Here is a 22,915-nt window from a genome sequence, read left to right on the forward strand (position 1 = left end):
TGCAGCCATGGGGGCTCCATAACCCCCCCCACGCACCCGTGGCGGTGGGACACGCGGGGGCCCAGTGTCCCCCCCCGCGGCAGGGGGATCCGCACCCCACGCACACGGTGAGACCCCCGGGCACACAGCCAGGGCGGCGGGGGGGGGGGGGCACAGCCGGGGAGACCCCCAGGCCCACCCGCTCCCTGGGTGCCCCCGGGCCTTCCCCCCGGCGCCGTAGCCGCGAGGAAGGTGACCCCCGCGGTGGCAGGGGGGTGACCCCGCACTTCTGGAGGGTACCCGACCCCCACAGACGGGGGGGGGGCTCTCCCCGACGGTCACAGGGGGGGCACACACCCCCGTCCCAACGGTCACGGAGCGACGCCCCCCGGGACACGGCGCCGGCGCCCAGCCACGGGAGGGGGCCTAAACCAGCCGGGGGGGCTCGAAGGCCGCAGGGTGGGTCCCGGCCCCAACGGCCGCGGGGGAAGGCCCCACGGCCACAGCGGGGGGAACCCGAGCCGCAGCGCCGCGGCGGCAGCAACCACCCGGGCCCCACGGTCACGCGGGGTAGCGGGCCAAGGCCCAACGGCCACGGGTGTCCCCGACCGGCGCCCCCCCCGCCCGCACACTCCGCCGGGGCGCCGCGGGGCTGGGCCCGCACTCACCCGGCTCCGCTCCCGTCCCGGGCGGCCCTAAGTCTCCTCCATGGGGCCGCCTGGCCGCTCCGCCGGCAGCTAGGGGCCGGCCGCCGGGGCCGCCATGCCACCCGCGCTCGGGCCGCGCCGCGCGCGCAGGCCGCGCCGGTGTCCGCCTGGCGGGGCGGGGCGGGAGGGCGCTCGGCTCCGCTCGGCTCCGCTCGGCTTGGCGGGGACGCGGCAGCCGGAGCCGGAACCCGACCGGCGGCCGGAGCGGGGTGGCGCGGGCGCGGCGCAAAACCCGGACGGCGGAAGTCCCGGAACGGGAGGGCGGAGAACACCGCCCCCCGGCGGGCGGCAAACGCGGCGCCGCCCCGCACAAAGGGGGCGCCGGCGCCCGACAGCCGCGGCCGGAAAACACGGAGACCGGATCGCGATCGGGAGCCGGGGCGCAGGAGCGGCGACACAAAGCCCGGAGCGGAGCAGTTCCCCCCCGAGAAGCCGGAACCGCCGCGGTGCCACCTCGGAAGCGGTGGGGGGAAGCACCTTTCTGGGGGTATTTCACACGCTGCGGGGGGCCGTGTGAGACCCCATTGCCCGGCACGGGACAGGGTGAGCGACCCGTCCTGGGAAGCAGTGCCCCGAGACGGGGAATTTGATGGGCATTGGTTGTGATGGGCAGGTCACGAGCCCACAGTCCCTTTGTCCACGGGGGACAGTACAAGACCCCACTCTGTCACAGCCTTGTCCAAAGGCGCTGCGCTGCGCTCCTGGGATGAGGAGCGGGAGCTGGAAACCCCAGGGCTGTGGCATGTGGAGCCCAGCCTGGGTGCAACCCCTGGGTGCTGAGCACATCCTCCCTGGGTGCTTCTCCACCCTGGGTGCCTGGTGTCCTGAGCATCCTGCTCATCCCAGGCCGTGCCGGTAAGGAGCAGGGCAGGGCAGCAGAGACATCAGTGACTTATTGTGAAAGACATCCACCACATAACCAGATGCTCCTTCTCCATGCACCTGTCTTCTGCCTGGAAGAGCATCTCCCCAGCCTTGGCCCCACAAGCGCTTCCTTTGGGCCAGCTGCTTAAGTGTCGATGCCTTCCACCTCCAGGAAAGATGCTCCAGGGAGCTGCAGGCAGCTCAGGCAAAGCAACCTCAGTGTCCTGCCTCTCCCACCCAGCCACCAAGGCCAAGTCCTCTACTGCCTCCTTCCCCCCACAGCACCAGGACCACAGGATGCCACCCCAAGTCCCCTGTCTCTCTCCAACTCCACTCCTATGGGCATCACTGACATTTCCCCTTGCTCTCAAAGCACACGGACCCAAGAAAGGAAGACCTCCACAATACTTGAAGAGAAAAACATGCCAGGAAGCCACCGGTGTCCCAGCACAGCAGACTGGGACCACACTGGTGGGACACAAGTGACAGGACAGGCTGGTGGATGGGGGATGCAGCCAGAGGAAGAAGGAAGCCGCAGAAGCCCGTCTCCCTCTGCCATGTCAAACAGCAGCTCCCATACCACAACCTCCATGCTGTGCCTGGGCAACTCAGAGTTGAAACACCCACAGAGGTTTTCCAAATGAGGAATGATGTGGGTGGGCATTGAATCCAGAGCCACCATTGCCAGCATCTCAGAGATCCCATAGGCAGCAAAAGGAATGAGAAGACAACACCTGGAGCAAAGGACAGTGCTAGCGGGATCATTTCCAGCGCTGCAGCATCCAGCTGCTGAGTTTCAGGCGGTGCAGGCAGCTGCCACGAAGGCTTCACACCCTCCTCCTCTCTGCTGGGGTAGTGACAGGAACAGAGGCAGAGGGCTGGGACAACCTGCAACCAGTGATCGCGCCAAGCAGCTGAGCCAGCAGCCCTGCTCTGCTCCCCACCATGTCCCTGAGCAGGAGGGGGGATGCTAGCAGTGCTCTGGGGTTGCTCTGTCCCCTCCGGAGCAGGGTGGGCTCCAGGGAATGAGGAGGAGTACTTAGACCACAACAAGGCAGAGCCTGGAGCAACATGGCAGGAAAAGCTCACAGCCCAGTGAACACAAATGTGTAATGAGCACAGACACAGCAATGCGGGGAGATGCTGAATATGAAGGATTAAAAAAAGAAAAAAAAAAAAGGAGAAATTAATCTTATTCATAAGGTAGGACAGGTTTTTAACTCCAGCACACAGCTGCTGGAGGGGGGGCTCAGCTTTGTGGGGTGGCTGCTGCTTTGATACAAATCAGGAGAGAAGGCTGGGCGCTTCCCGGTGATGGTGATGCCAAGAGTGCTCCTGTGAGCAGAAAGCCTCCGAGCAGGAACAGAGGCCACCTCTCGCCCCGAGTCCCCAGCTTCGGCAGGGCTCAGGCTCTCTGGCTGTTAGGAGCCATCCCTCTCATCCCCCAGTTCCTTGCTCTTCTCCTATGAGGCCATTGATGTGCCTGACCCCCTCCAGCCAAAAAGACCCTGAGGCACATTTTGGGGAGGGAGATGCTGCCAAAGCCAGGATGGAGCTACCTCCTGCCTGCAGAGATGGATGGAGCTGGGCTGGACGCTGCTCGCGAGCTCCCCTTGCCCGTCCTGGGATCTGGTGCTCACAGGAGATGTGGAGATGCCAGCGCTTGGTTGAATCCCATCCTGTCAAGCCCCATCTCCCACCCACCCTTGTCCACAGTGCATGACTTCCCGGGAAGCACAGGGCTGTTGGGCAAGAGCTCAGTGAAAACACATCTCTTTTAATGCTTTTGGAACACAATGGATAAAGCAATACCTAAAAACTGTGGGATCTGTCTTGCACCTGCTTTCCAGAGTTGAGGATCATCCTGGCACCCTTCTGTGGCAGTCAGGGTGCTTCCTGGGAACAAAGCGCTGCTCCCCCGAGGCTCACCCCATCGATTTCTGCTTCATTAACCCCTTCTTTGCTCCCTGATGGATCTTTGCATCCAGCTTCCCTGTAAAGAGGGGATTAAAAAAAAAAAAAAGAAAAGAAAAAAACACAACAAATTCTCATCACTCTTTATTTTTAAATGCTATTTGCAATGCAAATAAGCTGGAGGCAGCAAGGTCTCCTAGTTAGTGTGTTCCTGTCACATTCAATTATCATGCTTGAGGAGCCACGCGTTTCCAGCCACCATGGCCTCCCTCTGCAGGCGTGACACCGGAGAGCCAGGGGCAAATATGTCCAACATGGCAAAGAGATGCTGAAGAGGGAGAAATTCAGCAAGGTGGAGAGTAAATTAACATCTAGTACTTGCCTGCCTGCCACTACCAGGGGGGAAACCGATCCCTTTGCTTGCCCGCAGGATGCATGTCAACACATTTGAAGGAGATGGGAGACCATCAAGGACCATGCTGCAGTCATGTTTCTTCACAGTGTGGCAGAAAGCTGGGCTTGGGGACAATAAACCCTCAGCTTGGGGATGTTGATGCAATGGGGCACACAATGTCATGGGGACCAACTGCTCAGTGCTGCCAAGTGCCAGGTTGGGGGCGTCCAAGGCCACCAACTGGGAGGGCCATGCTGCCTTTGCCACTGGGCAGTGCCTCTGGGAGCCCAGGTGCCCATGGCCAGCTGCTCCAGTGAGACCCAGAGAAAGCACTTGCCTCCCCTTGTCCTTCACAGCCCTTTGGTGGCTTTGCTGCCAGCTCCGCTTTCCTGCCTGGGAGAGGAGCAGGACACCAGAACACGAGATCTGGGGAACTCCTGTAGAAGAAGCCAAAAGCCAGGCACAGCAAGCAAGCCAGGAGGGAGATGTGCTGCCTCAGAGGAGCATCCCTGTACCCCTCTCCCTGTCTGTAAAAAAGCAAGCATGCTCCCGCTCTCCCAGGCAAAGCTCTCTCCTCCAAAAGGGAGAGGAAGAAAAGGAAAGTGACCTTAAGCGATGCAGCACGGCAAAGACCCAGCCTCCCAGAGAAGCTCTGCTGTCAGCCAGCACAAGTCACCTCCTCTAATGCCATGTCTCCCTGGGAACTCGCCTCCCTGCTCCTGCTCCCCTGCATCTTCCCATCCTCCAAATGCCAGCCTCATCCTGCCTCTGTCTGTAGCTGAGAGCAGGGATGGGACTCCAACACAGACCCCATTCTGAGCTGGGGAGGGTGGCCCCAGTCCCTGGGGAGCATCTCTCGCACCCATTGGGAGGGACATGGGGGTCCGCTGTGGTCATACCGTCAGGAAGGTAGGCAAGGGATCAGAGTTTGATCCTAAGGAGATGGACAGACAAGAGCCCATCCCAGCAAAATCCCAGTGAGGTGAATGGAGCCAGAGCTGGCAGCACTTCATCCAGGTCCCTCAGCATTATCCCTCGGGGGGATCAATCCTGGTACCACCCTGTGGGTGAAGCACAGCCCATGTGGTCTCTGGGACCACTACATTCCTCCAACCCAGCTACAGCACACAGTAGACCTAATCCCTGGTGGAGACAAGAACCACTAGGCTCCAAACCAGTCCCACTTTGGCCACTGCTCCAAAAACTGCCAGTAAATGCTCATGTGCCATGAGAAGCAGGTGCTTGTCCAGAGAAAATGGCTCCAAACCAGCCAGAGACCATCACCTTCCCTTCAAACCAAGAAAACTTCTCGATTTCAGCCCAACGAAGAGCCTGACAATACTTTTCCCAGCAGAGGTAGGTTACAAAACAGCTTTGCTCAGGATGTCCCACCAGGACAAAACAGCCTCCCTGAAACCAGTCTTCCTCCTTCAGCTTGGGTTTTGGGCCAGCCTTCCTCCTGTCTGAGCCTGAGAAGGAAGTAAGTTCAATGCACCAAAACCATAACACGTGTGAAAAAAAGACATGAGCAACAGTTTGCAAGTCACCATGCCATATATCCCTAAACTGAAACACAGCTACGGTCAGGCTGAAATTAGGAGCAGAAACACCAGCCCGCAGCCCATGGGACACAAAATGCTGTCTGCAAAATTTCTCCACCATCACAAATGAGAAAACTAAAACTGAGGCCAAGCAAAAGGGCAAAATAGGGCATTAATGGGAGCATCTGTTTTCAGACAGCGTTCTTGTCCTGTGCCGTAGTTAGGAGGTGGAGGAGATCCAACATCCCCTCTGCCACCCTCTGTGGGAGAAGACTTCTCCTACCTGCCTAAGGGTGGGGAAGAAGCCCCCTCCTTGCAGTGGCTGGAAACAGCAATGGGCACCCTGCGTGGCTGAGCCAGGACAGCCAGACTGTCTGGAAGCAGTGTGTCAGACCACTGTGTCACCAAGCTGTGGGGTTTTTGGCAGGAGAAAGGCAGCAAGTTCACGCTTTGCTCCATGCTCTGGTCCCCCATCACCAACACTGTGTCATCTCCAGGGCTAGAAGCTTCATATTTACCATGCCTGCCTGCTCCTCCTGGACCCCAAAAGTGATCAGAAGGCTCCTCTGCTCTGCCAGCTGGCAAACATAAAACACCACACAGGTAACCTTTAGGAAAAGGCTAAAAATAAGGCAACAGCCCCAGGGTCCCCTTCTTTTTCCACTCAATGATTTAAGGACTCTCATTTCACACTGTGACGTGTCCCTTCACCCTCTCCTTTACACTCTTCCAGCCGTCGGCTGTTGAAGAGTGGCTTCTGAGCGATGCTTGAGGGAGGCTTCAGGGAAGCTTTGCCTGGATTCAAGGAAATCACCCCTGAGAACTGCCAGGAAGCTTTGTCCTCAAGTGCTAAAACTAAGCAGGAATGTGTCTGGGGAAAGCCATGCTCCCAGATGCAACACAAACACAGTACTCATCCCTTCCACACAAACAATAACCCTGGCAGCAAAAATTGAGCTATGTTACTTCTTTTTTTCCCCTCCCCATGCTGCTAGAAACAGCTAACTTGCAACAGAGAAGCATTCGGATGTCACTGTGGCAAGGTCCATGCTGTTATCTGGCAAGGAAAACCACTATGGCTTGGCTTCCCAACAAGACAAACTGGCATTTTGTCATGGTTTGAGCCAGGCTTCAAGAAGACCGGGGCAGCCGGTGAGCTCAGGTGGGGACATGAGCCAGCACCTTCCCCCTGCTCTGCTTCCAGCTTGGAGAATTAAGCTTTTGACTGCCTCAGATGTAATGCCAGCTCCTATTAAAACAGCGCCTTACTCCAATGAAAGGTCAAAGGCTTCCCTGCTCCTTCCCAAGGCTGTCACAAATATCACCCAGACAGACGATGTCCCCTCCGGGAGGTGAATATGCAACTCCACAGTCTCCCCTGCCGCTGCTCTCATGACAGCTCCTGTCGGGATGGAGGGCAGGAAAGGCAAGGCCAGCAGCAGGAGCAGGCAGCACAGCCAGCCGCCAGCACAGCCAGCTTCCTTCCAGGCTGTTAGACTGATCCTTCTCCAAGCAGGAAAGTGTCACAACACAAAGCAGACAATGTGACAGATGGGGAGGGGACTGGCAGCACCTGCACCCAGCGAGGCAGACAAGCAGAAGCCGGCTGCCCTGTGCTCACACCACACAGCAGCTTCCCCTTAGCCACCACCGGCTGAATGCAGGCAGATGTGGCAGTGAAGGGGCATGAGAGCACCTGTACAAGAGCAAGGAGAGGTTAAAACAAGGGGAAAAAAAAAAAAGAGGAAAAAACCCCACAGCAGCTGCTCCAGCACGCCACAGCAATGAGGCTGTTCTACCGCAAAAAGATGTTTGCATCCTAAATAACTCGGTGCAGCCCTGCCTGCTCACTGGCACACCGGGAAAGACCTGTCCCTGCAGGAGGACAGTGCCACTAGCAAGATCCAAGTGCTGCAGCTCACCAAGCACCGTTTGTCACCATTGGCTGAACACACCTCCCAGTTGTTGCTACAAAGGCTGTGAAGAAACCAAATCGTTTTGCCTTCTCAGTACCCCAGCAGGGCATGAATACCCCCAATACCCAGGAAGAGACTGAAGCCGTGGGAGAATGGTGCTTCTCCGAGCACAGATGGGAAAAAAAAAGCTCTCAAAAACAACAGAAAAAAAATCCTACACTGTGCTTCAAAAGCCCTTACCTAACTGGTACTGAGAAATACTGCCACCCCTCTGCTACTAGATAACTACTCCTAGAGAACCACACTGCAAATGAGAAAGAAAACCCAGTCATCAGCTCTGCTAAACAAACAGCCAAGACTATTTTTGCTTATGCTGCTTTTAGCCCATCAAATTAATTTTTCACATCCCCTGAAAGCGTGTACAGTGCCTTCTCCAGGCTGTGTGGTGGGGAGGCTGCTAATAAGGATGGAAGCTACTGCAGGCTCCCCAGCTGCTGCATCCCTCCTCCATCCTTTTTACAGCAGCGGGTAGGAATAACTGGCAGCCTGCAGAGGGGCTGGTGGGCTCATAAAAGGGACTAACAACACTGGCAAGCGGAGCACGGACAGATGCTGCGGTGCTTCCCTGCAACTCTGCCAGGACACCCCATCATGCTGGCCTACGGATGAAGAACATCCATCTGGCCCTGCAGCTCTTGCTGCTTCAAGTCCTCACCATCCTCACAGGCAAAAGGGTAATTTTGAACACAGACAAGGAGCTAGCATGGGTCTGCCTGAGCATCGCCGCACTGGCTCGTATCCTGACTCAGGCTGATGCCAGAAGCGGATCAGCTGCAGACACAAGCGCTCTTTGACTCCTGAGTGTTTGGAGAGGCAGGAAGAGGCATGTATTTAGAAGGAAGCAACATCTGGGGAAAGGGGAACCAAAGACAAAAAAAAATATTACAGATGTATTCAAGTCATTAAACAAACACCTACAGATCAAAGAGCACAGGGCAAAGGTTGCGAACTCATATGGCAAAGGCAAGCAGAGATGGTGATGAGAGCAGGCATGAAAGGCCAAGGGGGGCATCTGTGGAAACTTTACTACTTACAGATTTTGGGTTTTCCTTTGATGGGAAACTTCACAACCATCTCCTGGGGATTAGTGCAGATAAAGACAAATGGAGACCCAGACTCCTGGCTCAGATCCGGATACTGCAGAACACAGAGACACACAGAAAACAGAGTCAGGCAAACTGCCATGGGTTTGGAAAGAGCTCGACAATCAGGAGCAGAGAAATCATTATTTAAGAGATGGGTTATATCTAGGCTGTAGCAGCTCAGACTAAACCAGTTCAAGAACTTTCAATGAAAAAAAAACCAAACACCCATTGCAGCTTTGGATCTCAATCAGTGAGCCCCCCTCTAAGTCTCTTCTCATCATGCCTCTGCTAGAGCTTGCTCCCTTTTCGAATCTGCTCACCAAGCTGCTTCCCTGTGTGCTCCTTAATCCTTCTCAGCCCCCTTTAGCACCGACCTGTGTTTCACTGCCTAAAAGGTGTGGTTTCACACTTGCCTTAAGCTGATCTAAAGCATGAGGCATCAACAGAGAGGCGGCTGGGGATCCTGCCAAGCTTGCCTTGCTTTGTGCTGGGACAAGCATGAGACCAATTTTCAGTCCAACGCATTCCCAGATTCAGCTGACCAGGGATGTAGGTACCCCCACTAAACCCCTGCCAGTCACGGGCAGCACACCAGCACCTCAACCGAAACAGCTTGGCAAATCCAACAAAATGATGGCCAGCAAAGGGTGGCCACCTCTTCTGTTGAAGCAGCTGTCCCAGCTACAGGTACTTCTACTACAGATACCCCACCTCTTCCCCACAAAGCTCAGTCCAAACACAAGGGCTTTGATATTTGGAGAATGGGCACCATCCTGCTGTGGGGGACACAGCCCTTGAGATTCCTCTGAATGTAAAGGGCAAGCAACAGAAAAATGCTTGCAACACACCAAGCTGATGGCTTGGAGAAGCCAGCCATCTCCACACAAGGCTGTCTCCAAACATGGAGTCTACAGAGAGATTTCACTGTGATGAAGACACAGGGGAATTTTAATAGGGAGAGAATAAACAGATTGTTTCTCTCATTAACCATGGGGAGAAAAAGGAGAGAAAAAAAACACTCAATGAGGGAAGTGCACCAAGGTCCTCTGGATGCAGCTCAGCCTCACTGGTGTTTAGAAGTGAAATGCAAGACAGTAATAAAAAAATGCATATGCCAACCATCACTTCAGATTCTCCATTAGCTACAATGCTGTGCTGACAGGGTCAGAGGTGACAGCATGCCATGAAGGTGCTCCAGCCCAGGAAACCCTGTTCAAACAGACTGCCAAAGTGGGTTTTTTTCTTCCATGGGAAAAACTGCTGCCTTTTTTTTTTCTTTTTTTTTCCTTTTCTCCCCTGCCTTTCTCAAGCAGATCTGTCAAGGCTGCTGTAGGGGACAGGATGCCAGACCAGATGGAGCAGCGTGTCCTGGCAAATCCCCCATTTGTTACTAACAAATGACTCCTAGGCTGAGTGTTTGAAAAGCTCTTACTGACCTGCCAAGATGAGTTTGGTTTTGCCCTGGAACAGCTGGGCATGGAGAGGGAAGCAGGGAGCAACCCACCCTCCCTGTGCTGTAGCGGGGTTTGGCAGCATTGCCAGCAGTTAGGGGAGATTTACAGAAGCCTGACACTAGGATTGGATCAACCGGAGAAAGCATTTCCAGCCCCTCTCATTTTACAACAACGTGTAAGAGCTGTTCACCGAGCAAGAGAGAGATGTACGTGCACTTAGCTGCTCTGTACAACACCCGCGCTGGAGGAGAAAGAGCCACACTGATCTGCATTGCACGCGGACACCCTGCTGTACCAATCTGGGGTTGGACAGGTTTCTTCCTCTTTTTTTTTTTTTGGCTGAGCCATGTTACTTGACTTGCTTCCACTGCTCCATGCCAATGCCAAGGATTTTCATTTCCCATTTGCAGGGAAGGAGGATCTTGGAAGGTTAGAAAGAGCCAACGTGAATATCCCCCACCAATGCCTGGTAAGTGCAAAATGCTGGCACTGCTTTATTGCTCTCAGCATCACGCGGGTGACTAGTGGCCGCTCTGCAGCCAGAGGACCTGACCTACTCTGCAGCTCCCACAACAGCACAGCCTCTGAAGGTCACACCATAAAGCAGGGGGTGTAAGTCACCATCCAAATCTGGTCGCAGAGATAGTCCATCCCCACTCTACTACATACGGTTCAACCAGTGGCTTCTTCAACCAGGTTGTGTGTCTGGAACCAGTGTGCCATAGAGGTCTTGCTGCCTGGAGTACAGCTGCTTCCTGTATCTCCTCAGACACCATCTCCTAGGTGGACCTGGACATCACCATGTCCCCCCCACACACACACCTTACAATCCCACACACAAGGAACATTCCCTTAACAGGCACCCTGGCATCAGCAGTAAAAGCAACAGTGAGGTTGGTTTCTCTACTGACAGCTTTCATCCAAAACCAGGATCAAACCTTCAGCTCCAAAAGCTTCCAGCTCAATCCAATCCCAAGGCTGAGGCGGATGCCACAGCTGTGACTTGGGTTTACACTTCCACACTGCAGCCTTTTATCTTTGCTAACAGGGTACATTTCTGTATGTGTGCCAAATCTGTTCACGTCTTGCATTTTAAAAGCCTTGGTCCTTCCTCTGGCATCTCACTCCTGGGAGGCAGGGAAGGAGCCTCTTATCAAGCTGCTACATTTAAGGCTTCCTATTGTAGGGAAACATCTTATCCCATCCTGGTAAACAACAAAAGCAGAATATTCCTGCCTGCCAGAGGTGAGAAAAAGCTGTAACCCTTTCCTCTGCCTAGAGACAAGATGCTCCCAGGTGGAGAGATGAGACTGAGCTCCCACAAGATGCTGAGCCAATCTAATGTCCAGGCTCCCCTCTTCCCCCAGTCCCTGCCACAAGTTAATTCTCCTCATTCACCTGCAGAAATTTAGGGAGTTTTTGGGTAAAGTCAGTTTTCTGCCAGGTTAATGGACCAAACTGCTCAAAGAAGGGTCCAGCGAAGCAGGTGAACAGCAGGAGTGTGTGGCCAGGGGCTGGTAGGAACAGAGACTCCTCTTGGAGAGCAGCAAAAAATTAGATGTGCCTGCTGCACCCTTGAAACCACTGCCTGCAAACTGAATAGAGAAACAGCCAGATATGATTTTGCCACACATCATGAGGACCACGACCACAGCCTCTCCCCAGCACACCTATAACTAGCTGCCAATATTTCACGTTTAGAAACCACCTCCATGGACCTCATTCCCTAGAGGTCACTGGAGCTGTCAGTATTTCCTTCCCAAAATTCGTTGTTATTTAGTCCCTTAAACAGTGCTTGCTCTTAATGTCATGCATGACCACCATGAGCAACATCACCTTAGCCACCACCAACTCTATCTACGCTATCTGCTCTGGTCGTAACAAGACCAAGACAGACAGCATCTGAATGGCAGCACTCCTCCACCTCTGTGGCTCTTTCTGCAGCTTAGCTAGGACATCGGTACCTACCTGCCCCGTGCCAAAGGTGCCTCTCCTATTGGCAGCTACTCAGCTGGCTTCTGGTCTCAGCAGAGACGCTGCCACCAAAACACCAAACACGTTCTTGTCCCCATTACATTTTCCAAAGCTGCCCAAGTGTCTAACAAGTAAAAAACCTAATTTCTCAATGTCGCTGCTGTAAGACATCAGTCAAATCACTCTACAATTTGCAACGTGGTAAGTTTAGCAGAGGGAGAACAAACTTACTCCCAACTGCTACACCCCACAAGACAGCAACCACTGTCTGAGACTTGTAGTAAAAGTCCAAAAGCCACATCTACTGAGCCAGAGAGAGAAGGCAGAGCATATCCCCAGTAAAGAGGATCTGCAACAGCAGTTTTTTAAATAAAAGGTCATCTTGGAGAGAAACACTCTCCCTCTCTACTGGAGACCAAGAATCAAAACCAGCCAGGAGTCTGATGGGAGATGTTCCTTCTTAATTTCAATGGCACTCATCATTATAATCTTGAGGGTGTAAATAAGACAGGTGCCAGTACTCCAGGCTTTGACACTGCCTCTACTAGGAAGCAAGTTAGCATTTAGGAGAAGATGGTTAAAAAGGCTTTCTACAGCAAATATAGTCCAGAGGCCAGGTTGTCCCTGAAGAAGAAAACCCACCCTCCTCCAATCCTGCAGAGGAGCAGGAAAGCTTGAAGGAGAGGGCTTATGCAATATAACTATGGTGTAAAAAAAAAAAAGAATGATTCAGTCTCCTTTCAGACCTTCTGCCACCTTGTAGCAGGCTTGCAACTAGACAGTTTGGAGGACGGTGGGCTCTGTGGGCTGCGAACAGCAGGCACAGCTTACCAACTGCTGCTCCAGCCCACTGCTTCACACAGTCAAAAACCCCACGTATACTCTCCATACATTGGCATCCACGCAACCACCACCCTCCCTGCTCGACCCATCTCTGCGACCACACTGGTTGGGCTTCAGTTTGCTGCTAACAGGTTTGTAAGACCCTAGCTGTGAAGAGATTAGCGGGGGGAGGCGGGGGGGAAGGCAGCTTAACACACAGAAAGAGCTCGAGGTTAAATGTAGCATCTGAGTACAAGCTGGAAAAGGGAGCTGAGCACTGAGCTCCTCCAAAAACTGGCCATCAGACCCACCCTCACATTCATCCTGGCTCTGGAGCTAGCGCTTTGAACATATATTAAGTGGCTATCAGATGTCCCCAACAGCCACCCCAAGCAAGCTGCAAGCAGGGATAATTGCTAATGAATGTTCCCTACACTTTGTTTTCACTATCCCTCATCTCCCATCACCAGCTCATCACCACCAGAAATAGCAGCAGGGCTGTCAGTCTCCCCACTCCACAGCACACAGCAAAAGAGCAAAGGAGGGGACAAGCCAGCTTGGAGCCAACAGAGACACAAACTCACCTTCTCTGACACTTGAGAAAAACAAAAAGTCCTGCTAATTCCCCCCACTCCAAATCTGTTAAAGTAAGTATTTTTGTTTTCTGATTTGGGTAAAGCCTGCAGCAGGATGCAGGGGCCATGCAGGCTTGCCCAGCATTGCTGGTAACAATGCAGAGCTCGGGACCCTTAGCTTGTCCCAATTCTGTCACAGCAGTAGAAAAAAAAAAAAAAACCCACAGAGAAGGGCTGTCCTGAGCCCCTTGATTTCTTCACCCCTCCCCAATAAGCCATGTTGACATGAACCAAAGGCAGGGGAACTGAAAGAGCCGAAGCAAAACATGCCGGGAGGGAGCCAAACCATCACTAACAAGATGAGCTCTGCTCTGGTGCATCCAAGGAAGGAACAAAGGCACCACATGCAAGGGAGCAGCAGCTCCACGCAGCACAAAGCCAAAACACTCCCCAGCAGCTTCGTTAACGACCTTTCAAGAGCATCTTTTGCTCTCATTAAGGTCTCCAGACACAAAAGGAGACAAGTAAATGCAGTGCAAGAGACCAAATGCTAACACCGGCTGGGAATGGCCCCGGCGTTTTATACATGCTGGCCTACAGAGCCCTGCAATGCAGCCTGAGCTCTCCTCTGCTCTTCTTGCCCATTGAGCGTGCGAGTGCACAGCCCCAGTGCGCATCTCGGTTAGCCAGAGTGTGGCAGAGAATTGCACGCTGGAACCTGTAGTCCTCTGTTGGGTCACCACCATCCTCTCCATCTTAGAGCTGCCAGGGCGGTGGCCTTGGGGCATGGGCACCGAATGGCAAGGAGGTGGTAGAGATGTTCTGCAAGGTTAATAATGGAAAGGGTTGAATCATTTTCCTGGCATGTCTCCTCGGTGAACAACAGGGGAAATACAGCTCACTGCCAGGCAGCACTGGGCCAGGACACCAGCTCCAGCCTTCACTTCCCCACTGCTCTCCAAGACCTTCGAAATAAAAGAGGCAGCACTGGAAAGCAATGCTGTCTGGAAAGAATAAAAGCAAGCAGAGCCCATGTGTTGGCAAGAGAGCTCACCGTAAAATGCATTCAAAGGGAAAAAAAAATAATCTTGGCAGAGACTGTCCCCTCTGAAAGAGCAGGGCTGCTGTAACAAGCAGTGGCAATAAATCAGCTTTCTCCAGCAGGCAAAAACATGCACTAGGCTCTTCCCCAGGCGTTACGAGAAGCCCCAGGGCCATGTGCAAAGGAGAGGAGTGGGATGAGAGGCATCCCCCTGGGAGCCAGGCACAACTTCCTTCACCCCGTTTTCTCAGTGATTTGTGGGAAAGGCTGATCCACTCTTCTTTCATGCCTCATAAGCTTCATAGCTGTCAGACCAACATAACAGGTAATTAACTACTAAACAGCCATTTTCTCCTCCTCTCCGGAGGGAAATTGCTCACCATCCAGCTAGAAAATGTTTCTTTAGTGGTTTGCAAAAGGGAAAAGAAAGTCAAGAGTTTCTGGTGAGCAACAGGGGTGCCACAGCCAAAGAGGGGCATTTGCAGCAATGCCAGTAACACAGATACAGGGAAACAGGAAAAATGGAGCCATCAAAAATTAGAAAGATGATGATTATCCGGTTGTGGGAATCGGGCAAGCTCCCTGATTCCAGTTCCGGCACCACCAGTAGTAACCCTGGTTCCTGCCCGCAGCTACCCCACAGACCTGCTGGGGTATAGCTACAGCCAAAATTGATCCAGTGCTTGGAGCTCAGTTACTGGCTCTGTGGTCCATCTGCAGGTAGGAGTTACTTCATATCAAAAGGAAAAAAAAAAAAAGTTCTATTCCTCTCACAGTCTGCAGGAGCAGCCTTCAGGAACCACTGCGCCTAAGCCACATCCGTCCTTGTTGCTTTTCCAAGGAGAGTGGTGTTGAAGTATCGTTTCCCCATCTGTTGTTCTAACAGTGGTAGTCTACATCGCCTGTTTACAAGTACATCCACTTTTGGGGATTATCTAGCCAATTTTTCCAACTCGACCTTCACCCTGAAGTGCTCCAGAGCACATTCAAACCAAAGGTGACACCCAACTGGCAACAGAAGCCATCACCTGAGCCAGGAAATCCAGGTTTGCTGCTGTTGTGTGTCACCTTCTCCTGATTCAGACCCCCAGTTTTGTGAAGAGCCTGCAGAGCACCAAGTGCCTCACTTCAACATTTGATCTCCCCTCATGACATGGTCTTCCATCACACTTTCAAATTCAAGCATGCTTTCAAGCATCATCTTTTAAGGACCCGTTCCCTCTGCCTTAGCACAGGCCAGTCAGCCTTTTGCCCGTGAGAAACATAACTTTTTCCTAAACAGAAATCCCAAAGCAGATTCAACTTTCTAGAAATGCCAAATTTTCTAGCCTGAGGCAGAAACATGTGAACATGCACCCGAGAAACTCTACATGCTGCCCTCGGCCCCAGAAGACCACATGGATGCAGAGAAACCACTCCACAGAGGCTGAGTTGGTGAGTTAGAAAAGCAATATGCATCAACATTCAATCCGAATCAACAGAACAGGCAAAAAGAATAAAAGCAGGATCACAAAGAAACACAAACAAAAGCCGGCAGCCAAACTTTTGTTTGAAAGCCTGTCAGGTCTAGACTGCAACGGGTGAGGAAGGAACAGCTCGAAACCACAGCTGCTAATGGTTATGGATTTGGCAATCAAAATGTCTTTGTTAAAAAAAAAAAAGTTAACTGCCTTACTATTGAGGTTACAAACCGCAGCCTTGATGCATTGTTGCAGTCAACATCCTCCCTGCTGTTTTTGAGAGCTTACATCTGCTGCTGGCAGATCATGTGCTGGCATAGGCTCCCTTTGAGAGGATGCACAAGGAATTTTGCTAGCCTGCCTTCCTTTCCCCTTCTTCCCACATGATGCCTGTCAGTCCTTGCCTGCTCTGCCCCTTGCATGCTTAGCTGGTACACAATCAGATCCAGACACAGCAGGCTGGGATCGCCACAGGATCCTTCCCCCAGCCAGTCAGATCCATCTGGTGGGTATTCTCCACATCCCAGCCTTGAGCCCAGCTCTCATCGTGTTCCTACACCACAAACTGTACTTGGATTCAAAGGGCAGGGGAAGCAATAAAAATGTAGTAAGTAATAACAGGACTTTGAAATGTAGATTTAATATTCAAACTTGTGCTAGTGTACTCAGTTTTTAAAACGCTCAGCATTCTCCCAGGGCTCGAGTCTGCAGAGAGACCCAGAGGACTCAGTGATGCCAGCAAACACTAGGCACACTGCACCCCCCCTGCTCTTCCTGAACTGGCATCACAGGACTTACAGCCACCAACACCCTTCTGCGGCTCAAATCCCAGCCTGAGAAAACACTTGCCCATGGTAAACCCTGGAAGCAGGGCGAGAAGGGCTTGAGACATTTATAGAATGCCTGACAACTGTCGGGGGGAAACTGGGTGGACTTGGAAAAATGCTCAGTAGTGTACTAGGCTCAGCTGAAAAAGCAGTTTTCATTCTGCTGTACCAAGGGACAGCAGAGGCAAGCCTAACCTCTGCTGCAAAGCAGCCCCACTGCCCACGCTGTCCGACAAGCCCTGGCAAGGAGGGAAGAGGCAATGGGGAGGAGGAGACCAGGGGAAACCAGGGCACCTGCTTCTAGTTCAAGCAGCTCACAGTGCCTGCACCCTGCCAGATACAGTCAGACAGCTTCAATCAGCTTCATAAAGTCCTTTCATAGACCAAGACTTGCAAAGCAAAGGGGTAAAATAGCACAGCCGAGCACAGCAGGTGACGGAGATCAACTGAACTTTGGAAAAAACCTAACTCTGTTGAACCCAGCCTTGTGCAGATAAGGCATCTGCATGCCTGCCCTGGTTTACTTCAGCAGCCACCACCCCCCACACAGACCCTTGCTGCTACTCCCCAAGGAGGCATGACGCTGTTGGCTGCTTCCAGCTGTTGATTCAATCCCACCAGCGTGATGGGTTTTCTCACAGCCCAACGCGTGGCAGAGCCAGGATATGCATCTGAGCGACCGGTCTGTTCGGGGTTATGAAATCGATGACATGCTGATGAAAGCTTAAGCAAGCACAGTCCTTCAGCATTCATACATTTACCGCAGTGGTTGTATTTTATAGCTTCCAGCTCCCCCGTCATTTGGGGTCACCACCTAAAGGGTGGTCAAGGCTCAACCTGGTGGAGCTACAACTGGACAGAGAGGGTATGAGGCACCTGAGCAGCAGCTCAAGGTCAGTTTCACCTAACCCTCAGTTTCAAGATTAAATAAAAACCCAAACACCAAGGCGGCAGCAAGTATCAGTGACCACATCTGAAAGAAGAGAAAAAGAACCCCTGACTGGTTTGCTCAAATGGTAGCAGAGGCTAAGTCCACAGTCATCATTAATTAAGTCATATGCTTCAGCCTTGGCTTGGTTTTTTCCCCAGGGTCTAGGAAACCAGAGGAGAGGGCAAGCTAGCCTCTATCATTCGATTTCTTTGGCATGTTAATGCATTCCTAAATTAATCATCATCAAGTGACAATCTCTCCTTCATCTTAACAGACTGAGCAGTGGCCTCAGTAAACCTGCTGGCTTATGTAAGTCAGCTGGAGCCTTAGAAGAGTCTCTGATGAAAACCATAGCACTTCACATAAGGAAAAACTCCCCAGACTCTTACCGTCTATAATCCAAACCAGCTGCATGCCTGCTCTGCTGTGCTCCTAGAACCACGAACCAAGGGGGCTTTATGCAGTGAGAAACCGAATAAAGAGCTGCATCACCCGTAGGTCCCTGCAAGCCAGACTAATGTCTAGTACCACTTGATCTGGCATCAGGCTACACGCAAAAGACAAATTCAGCTAAGGAGAATTCAAGAACCTGTAAAGTTCAAAGACTTTTCATCAGCTGCAATCATTAACAGCCACCTAGATTGCTGCAGAAGGAAGCATATCTGATCTAGCCTTCAAAACCCTGCTAAAAATCATTCATCGGTTGAGGTGCAGCAAGTAAGCCTCAGGAATGAAAAGGTAAATATCCCACTGGTGGGGGGGGGAGCAAAGGTGCCAGTAAAGCCACAGCACTGCACAAACAAGCATTTGTCTTGCTCCAGGCCTAGACTAGGAAACCTATACTTTAGGGAGAAGGTCCTCACAAAAACTCTCTACATATTTATACTGTTGTTCGAAGTACACATCAAAGTATATGTTTGTGTTTCTCCCTCTCATTAACTTCTTTCTTAGGAAATTATTACCAAGGGGCTATTGTTCCTTTATTTGGAGATAAAACAGGCACCTTCTGGAGTCTAAATATAGAAATTTTCTACCCTTCTTCCTCACTCCTATTTGAGAATTTGAAGCGAGTCCTTTATGTATGCTTGGCACCTGAGTCTCTTTTGGGTTTTTTGCTGTTATTTTCACTGGGGGGGGAAGAGGAGGGCAAGAGATTAAATGCAAATTTCCTGAGAGGGAAAAATGGAGCCTATTTAAATGATAGTTGCAATCTCATGGCACAAAAATAGCTTAGACATGCTCCCTTGTGCAGATTTAGGACATTAAGTGATCACCTAGAAATGAAAAATAAACACTTTACTCCCGTCAAACATAATTATCCAATATTTCAGCCCGAGATAATAGCTACATCTAGATATTGGCATGTGTGCATGCTTGCATTCAAAGTAAGTCCAAACACACCTATCAACTACTAAAATAGCAGCAGCGGAAATGTTCTTTTTTCCAGTTAAAGTAATAGTCTCTCAGATCAAAGTCATTAGCAAAATGAACATGGACTTCAGAGCACATTAAAACAGCATAAATGTAAATACTTCCCTGCTTACTTTAGACTCTTGCCAAGCCCTGCCTGCACCATCCCATGTTTCCCCAGTGAGCACTGCTGAAGTCACCGACACCTCATGCAGGAAAAGAAAGGCAGCTCCTTGCTCTGCTCAAGGTGTTGGTGACGTCAGCCCCAGAGCAAGGAAAAGCCGCCGTCAACGCTCAGATCTCAACAGGGGGAAAAAAGTTTCCAGGTCACCTTTAGCGCCGAAATGCATAACAAAGCAATCATTCTGGTCTCAACCAAGGCTTTTTGGGTGGCTGCCATGAAGAGAAGGAAATGAGCCCAGAACACGCTCTGAGGAGGTGCAAGATGCGCAAAGCTCAACTGGAAATACTGAGATTTAAGAGCCACACAGAGGGATCTCCTGGCAGCAACCAACCACCCACTCTGAGCAGCAGGGCTGAATTCAGAAAGCAGCTTTTCCTTCAGTCCCCTGTGAACAAAGCAGGTGACACTCTATACCTGGGGTGGACTTTTCTACCTGACAATAACTTCTGCTCCTAGGCCAGCTTCAATCCAAAGATCACAGCTCTGAGCAGTAAAGTTCAGTGTAAATAACATCTGCCAGGGAAGCACTGCTTTATTTTCCATGTGGAAAAGAGACCCAGAGGAATGGATTTAACTAGTTCATGAAGTAGCACAGCTGGGATTAGGGCAATGTCGTCTGATGTGATGCTGATTTTAATCACAAGGACATCTCTTCTCTGCTCTTCCTCTGCTCCTCACCAGCTACTGCACACAAGATCCTGTACTGCCATCACTTCTCACACAGCCCTGAAGATCTGCAAACCACTTCAATAACATCAGTTGGGTTTCAAATATTTTATGTAGGGCAGAGCTGCAAGACTGACCCCTCTGAAGGGGTTATGCAAGGCCAGACTTACATGTCTGATTATAATGCAGATAAATAACCAGTCCCTAATGATAACGCAAGCTCTTGGGGCAGGGACTTGGTCCAAGTCTGTTGGTGCAGCATCCAACAAAATGGACCATCACTACTTGATCTTGTTTTTATTGAGCACAATTATATATATATATATATATATATATATATATAAAAGTTAAATGAGGATAATGATAGAAAAATACCAACAGGGTGCCACTAACATCTTCATTAGCAACCTGAGAGAGGATGCAAATAGCAACGGAATTAAATCTGCAGATGATACTGAATAGGGAGTGGGTGACAGCATCAAAAGGACTGCGGAGGGACAGACCAGGAAGAGTCTCCCTTGCCTACAGGAACAAATGGTCACAAGAGTCAAAACAATCTTCCATGGCTGCTGGAAAAGGCAGGACCACCACCAAAAGACAATAAGCAAGACAGAGAACCATTTCATCTTTGGGTGGTGGGTGTAATCTGCAAATGTGGCTTGTCCTGCACTTGTGACATGATTTCTTCTGGAAAATGCAGAAGCTTCAAATACAAGTTGGTGAAGAGGGTCAAAGCACAGAGCCCAAAAAGAGCTCTGCAGTGGCTTAGTCTCCAAGAGGTCTCTGCTGCTGTATCACACTACCTCACTTGCTAACGTATTGCAGATCTTTAGAGAACAGTCAATGTTTTTTGCACACAGTAAGTGGCAAAACCACATCATCTTCCCTTCCCTCTCCCCCTGAAGCTAGAAGGAGTCTTTGTACACTGAGCAATGGCTGGATTACACTGCTGACAAGTGGCTTTGGTGCTGGCTGCTGATGAACCTGGACTGAATCATCAGCATGAGCAACAGGGATTTCCTACTCCCAGCGAAATCCAACACAGATATCGGATCTGGCAGCGCACACTTCTTCATCTTGCTAGCATTTGCAATTAAATTAATCTCAGCTTCCTTTAGATGCACTTGCTGCTCATGACAGTCCACAAAAACCTACATTTCCTCATAAAACAGCTTCAGAAAGATGCTCAGATCTCTGAATTCGATCTTACAAGCTAGGGAAATGAACACTGCATAAAGCAATCCTGGGGGAAAAATGGACAAAATCACTGTAAAAAGGCAACAAGTTGGGAATTATAAATAGTTTGGAATATGGGAGCAGCAAAAAGCCAGTGAAATATAAAAGAAGTGCCATGGCACTGAGAACAGAGGTAAGTCTCTTGCCAATAGGTCTGAGAAAGAGTGCTCCTGGAATACACTACCCTTCCTTTAGTGCCTCTGTGGCCAAGCAGTGCCAGCAAACTGGGAGGAATTTATAGAGAACATAGCAAATTGTGAGGCTCCTCTATGGGAAGACTAAAAGCTAGTTATCTACAACACAATTTCCAGATTGCAAGAAGCTATTGTAAAGTTGCAGCCACTTTACCAATGCCTGAAGAACATACCCATGAAGAAAAAAGAGGAATTGTTAAAGAGAAAAGTTTGCAAGAGACCAGGACGTACTTTTCCACCACTGTTACAGGCAGTGGTAGAAGGGCGAGTATCTCCATTTAAGACCAAACTGCATATTAGTGGATGCTACCGAAGAAACACCCTACACTAGCCCCAGTGTCCTTTCCTCTTCTCCCTCGAATGGCTTGCTCCCATCCAAGGCCAAATACTCCTGCAGATTCCATTGTATTCCAGTCTCAAAGCTCCCTCTGCTGCTCGTACTCCAACCTCCTCCCCTTTCTGCCCATCACTAAGAGACGCAACCTCATCAGAAATACTCTTTATCTCTAGTTTCAAGGTATCTCTCTCTGCTAAAAAACCTCACAGGGTTTGGGAAAGCTAGGAAAGCACTTCACAAGAAACAGCCCGCAGCTGCTGATGCCTCTCCAACCCTTCATGGAAAGAAGATGCCCAGCAGCCTGGTGTGTCCTCCTCCTCTATCCCAAGGAATCCATTTATTCCATCTCACAAGATGGTCTTGGTTCACTATCAAGCCCTACATGGTCTGGTGATTCCCATATAGACCAAACCTGACTCCTACAAGAAGCAGTCGAGTGAACAGGCATCAAAGGGTATCAGGAACAGCTGTGCTGTGCTTGGTACTCAACATAGGCTTTGTAAGTTAATAAAACACACCCTAAGGAAAGCTGCTGCTCCAGATTTTGGGCATGGAGTCAGTCACAGCATCACAGACTCAGACCTCAGGAGGTCTCTAGTCCAACCTCCCGATCAAAGCAGGGTCAACACAGAATTCAGACGAGGTTTTGTCTTGTTGGATCTTAAAAATCGTCATGGGTAGAGACTGCACAAACCCTCTAGGCAATGCCTGCTCCATTCCTTGGCTGTCCTCATGGGGAATTTTTTTCTTAAGTCACATTGAACCCTCCCCTTTCAATTCATGACCTCTCTCAATTTATTGTCTCTCATCCTCTTGCTGTGTACATCAGCAAAGAGCCTCGCTCCCTCTCTCTATAATCTCCTTGCAGGAAGTGGAATGTCTTTCTTCTTCCCCTGCCTCTCTTCAGAGGGCACATGCTCCAGCCCCCAACCATCCTGGTGGCCTCCACTGGATGCACTCGCAGTTTATCAACATCTTTTTTGCAACCACAGAATTCCAGATGTAGTTTGCAAAGAGGAGTAATTACTTCTACTGGCCATACTGGGCCATCATGCCACCAGACCTCCCTGCTGCCAGGGCTCCTGTTAGCTCGCTGGCTGTCAAGATCCCCAGTGCCTCTTCAGCAAAGCCACTCCCCAGCACTGATGCAGGGGGTTAGTTCACCCCAGGTGCAGGGATTGGTGTTGAGCCTTCAGGAATATCATTCCAGCCCTTTCCTCCAGCCTGTCAAGGTTCCTCTGAATGGCAGCCCTGCTGCTGAGCATACCCACTGCTCCCCCAAAGAGCAGCATTCGCAAACTCATTGTGGGGCACTCCACCTACCCCTCCAGATCATGGCTAAA

The 22,915-nt window shown here is 51.2% G+C and overlaps 2 protein-coding genes across 3 annotated transcripts in view; both read right to left on the bottom strand.

The window, feature by feature from the left end:
- Positions 1-3,473, bottom strand: part of ZNF609 (zinc finger protein 609) — a 74,486-nt gene extending 71,013 nt beyond the window's left edge. Inside the window, exon 1 of one of the 2 annotated variants that reach the window (XM_037396256.1) lies at positions 3,363-3,473. The gene's annotated coding sequence lies outside the window, so the exon portion shown is untranslated. Of the gene's footprint in view, positions 1-647; positions 842-3,362 lie in introns of those variants that run through there. The other variant, XM_037396255.1, reaches the window with a different exon arrangement.
- TRIP4 (thyroid hormone receptor interactor 4) overlaps positions 3,308-22,915 on the bottom strand; it is a 34,160-nt gene continuing 14,552 nt past the window's right edge. Inside the window, exons 12-13 of the mRNA XM_037396257.1 lie at positions 8,410-8,512; positions 3,308-3,543 (exon numbers count right to left, since the gene is read on the bottom strand). Of these exons, the coding sequence (XP_037252154.1) occupies positions 3,476-3,543; positions 8,410-8,512 (171 nt within the window). The 3' untranslated portion in view covers positions 3,308-3,475. The remainder of the gene's footprint in view (positions 3,544-8,409; positions 8,513-22,915) is intronic.

The sequence above is a fragment of the Falco rusticolus genome, chromosome 7 (genome assembly GCF_015220075.1).
Source record: "Falco rusticolus isolate bFalRus1 chromosome 7, bFalRus1.pri, whole genome shotgun sequence".
Classification (NCBI taxonomy): Eukaryota; Metazoa; Chordata; class Aves; order Falconiformes; family Falconidae; genus Falco; species Falco rusticolus.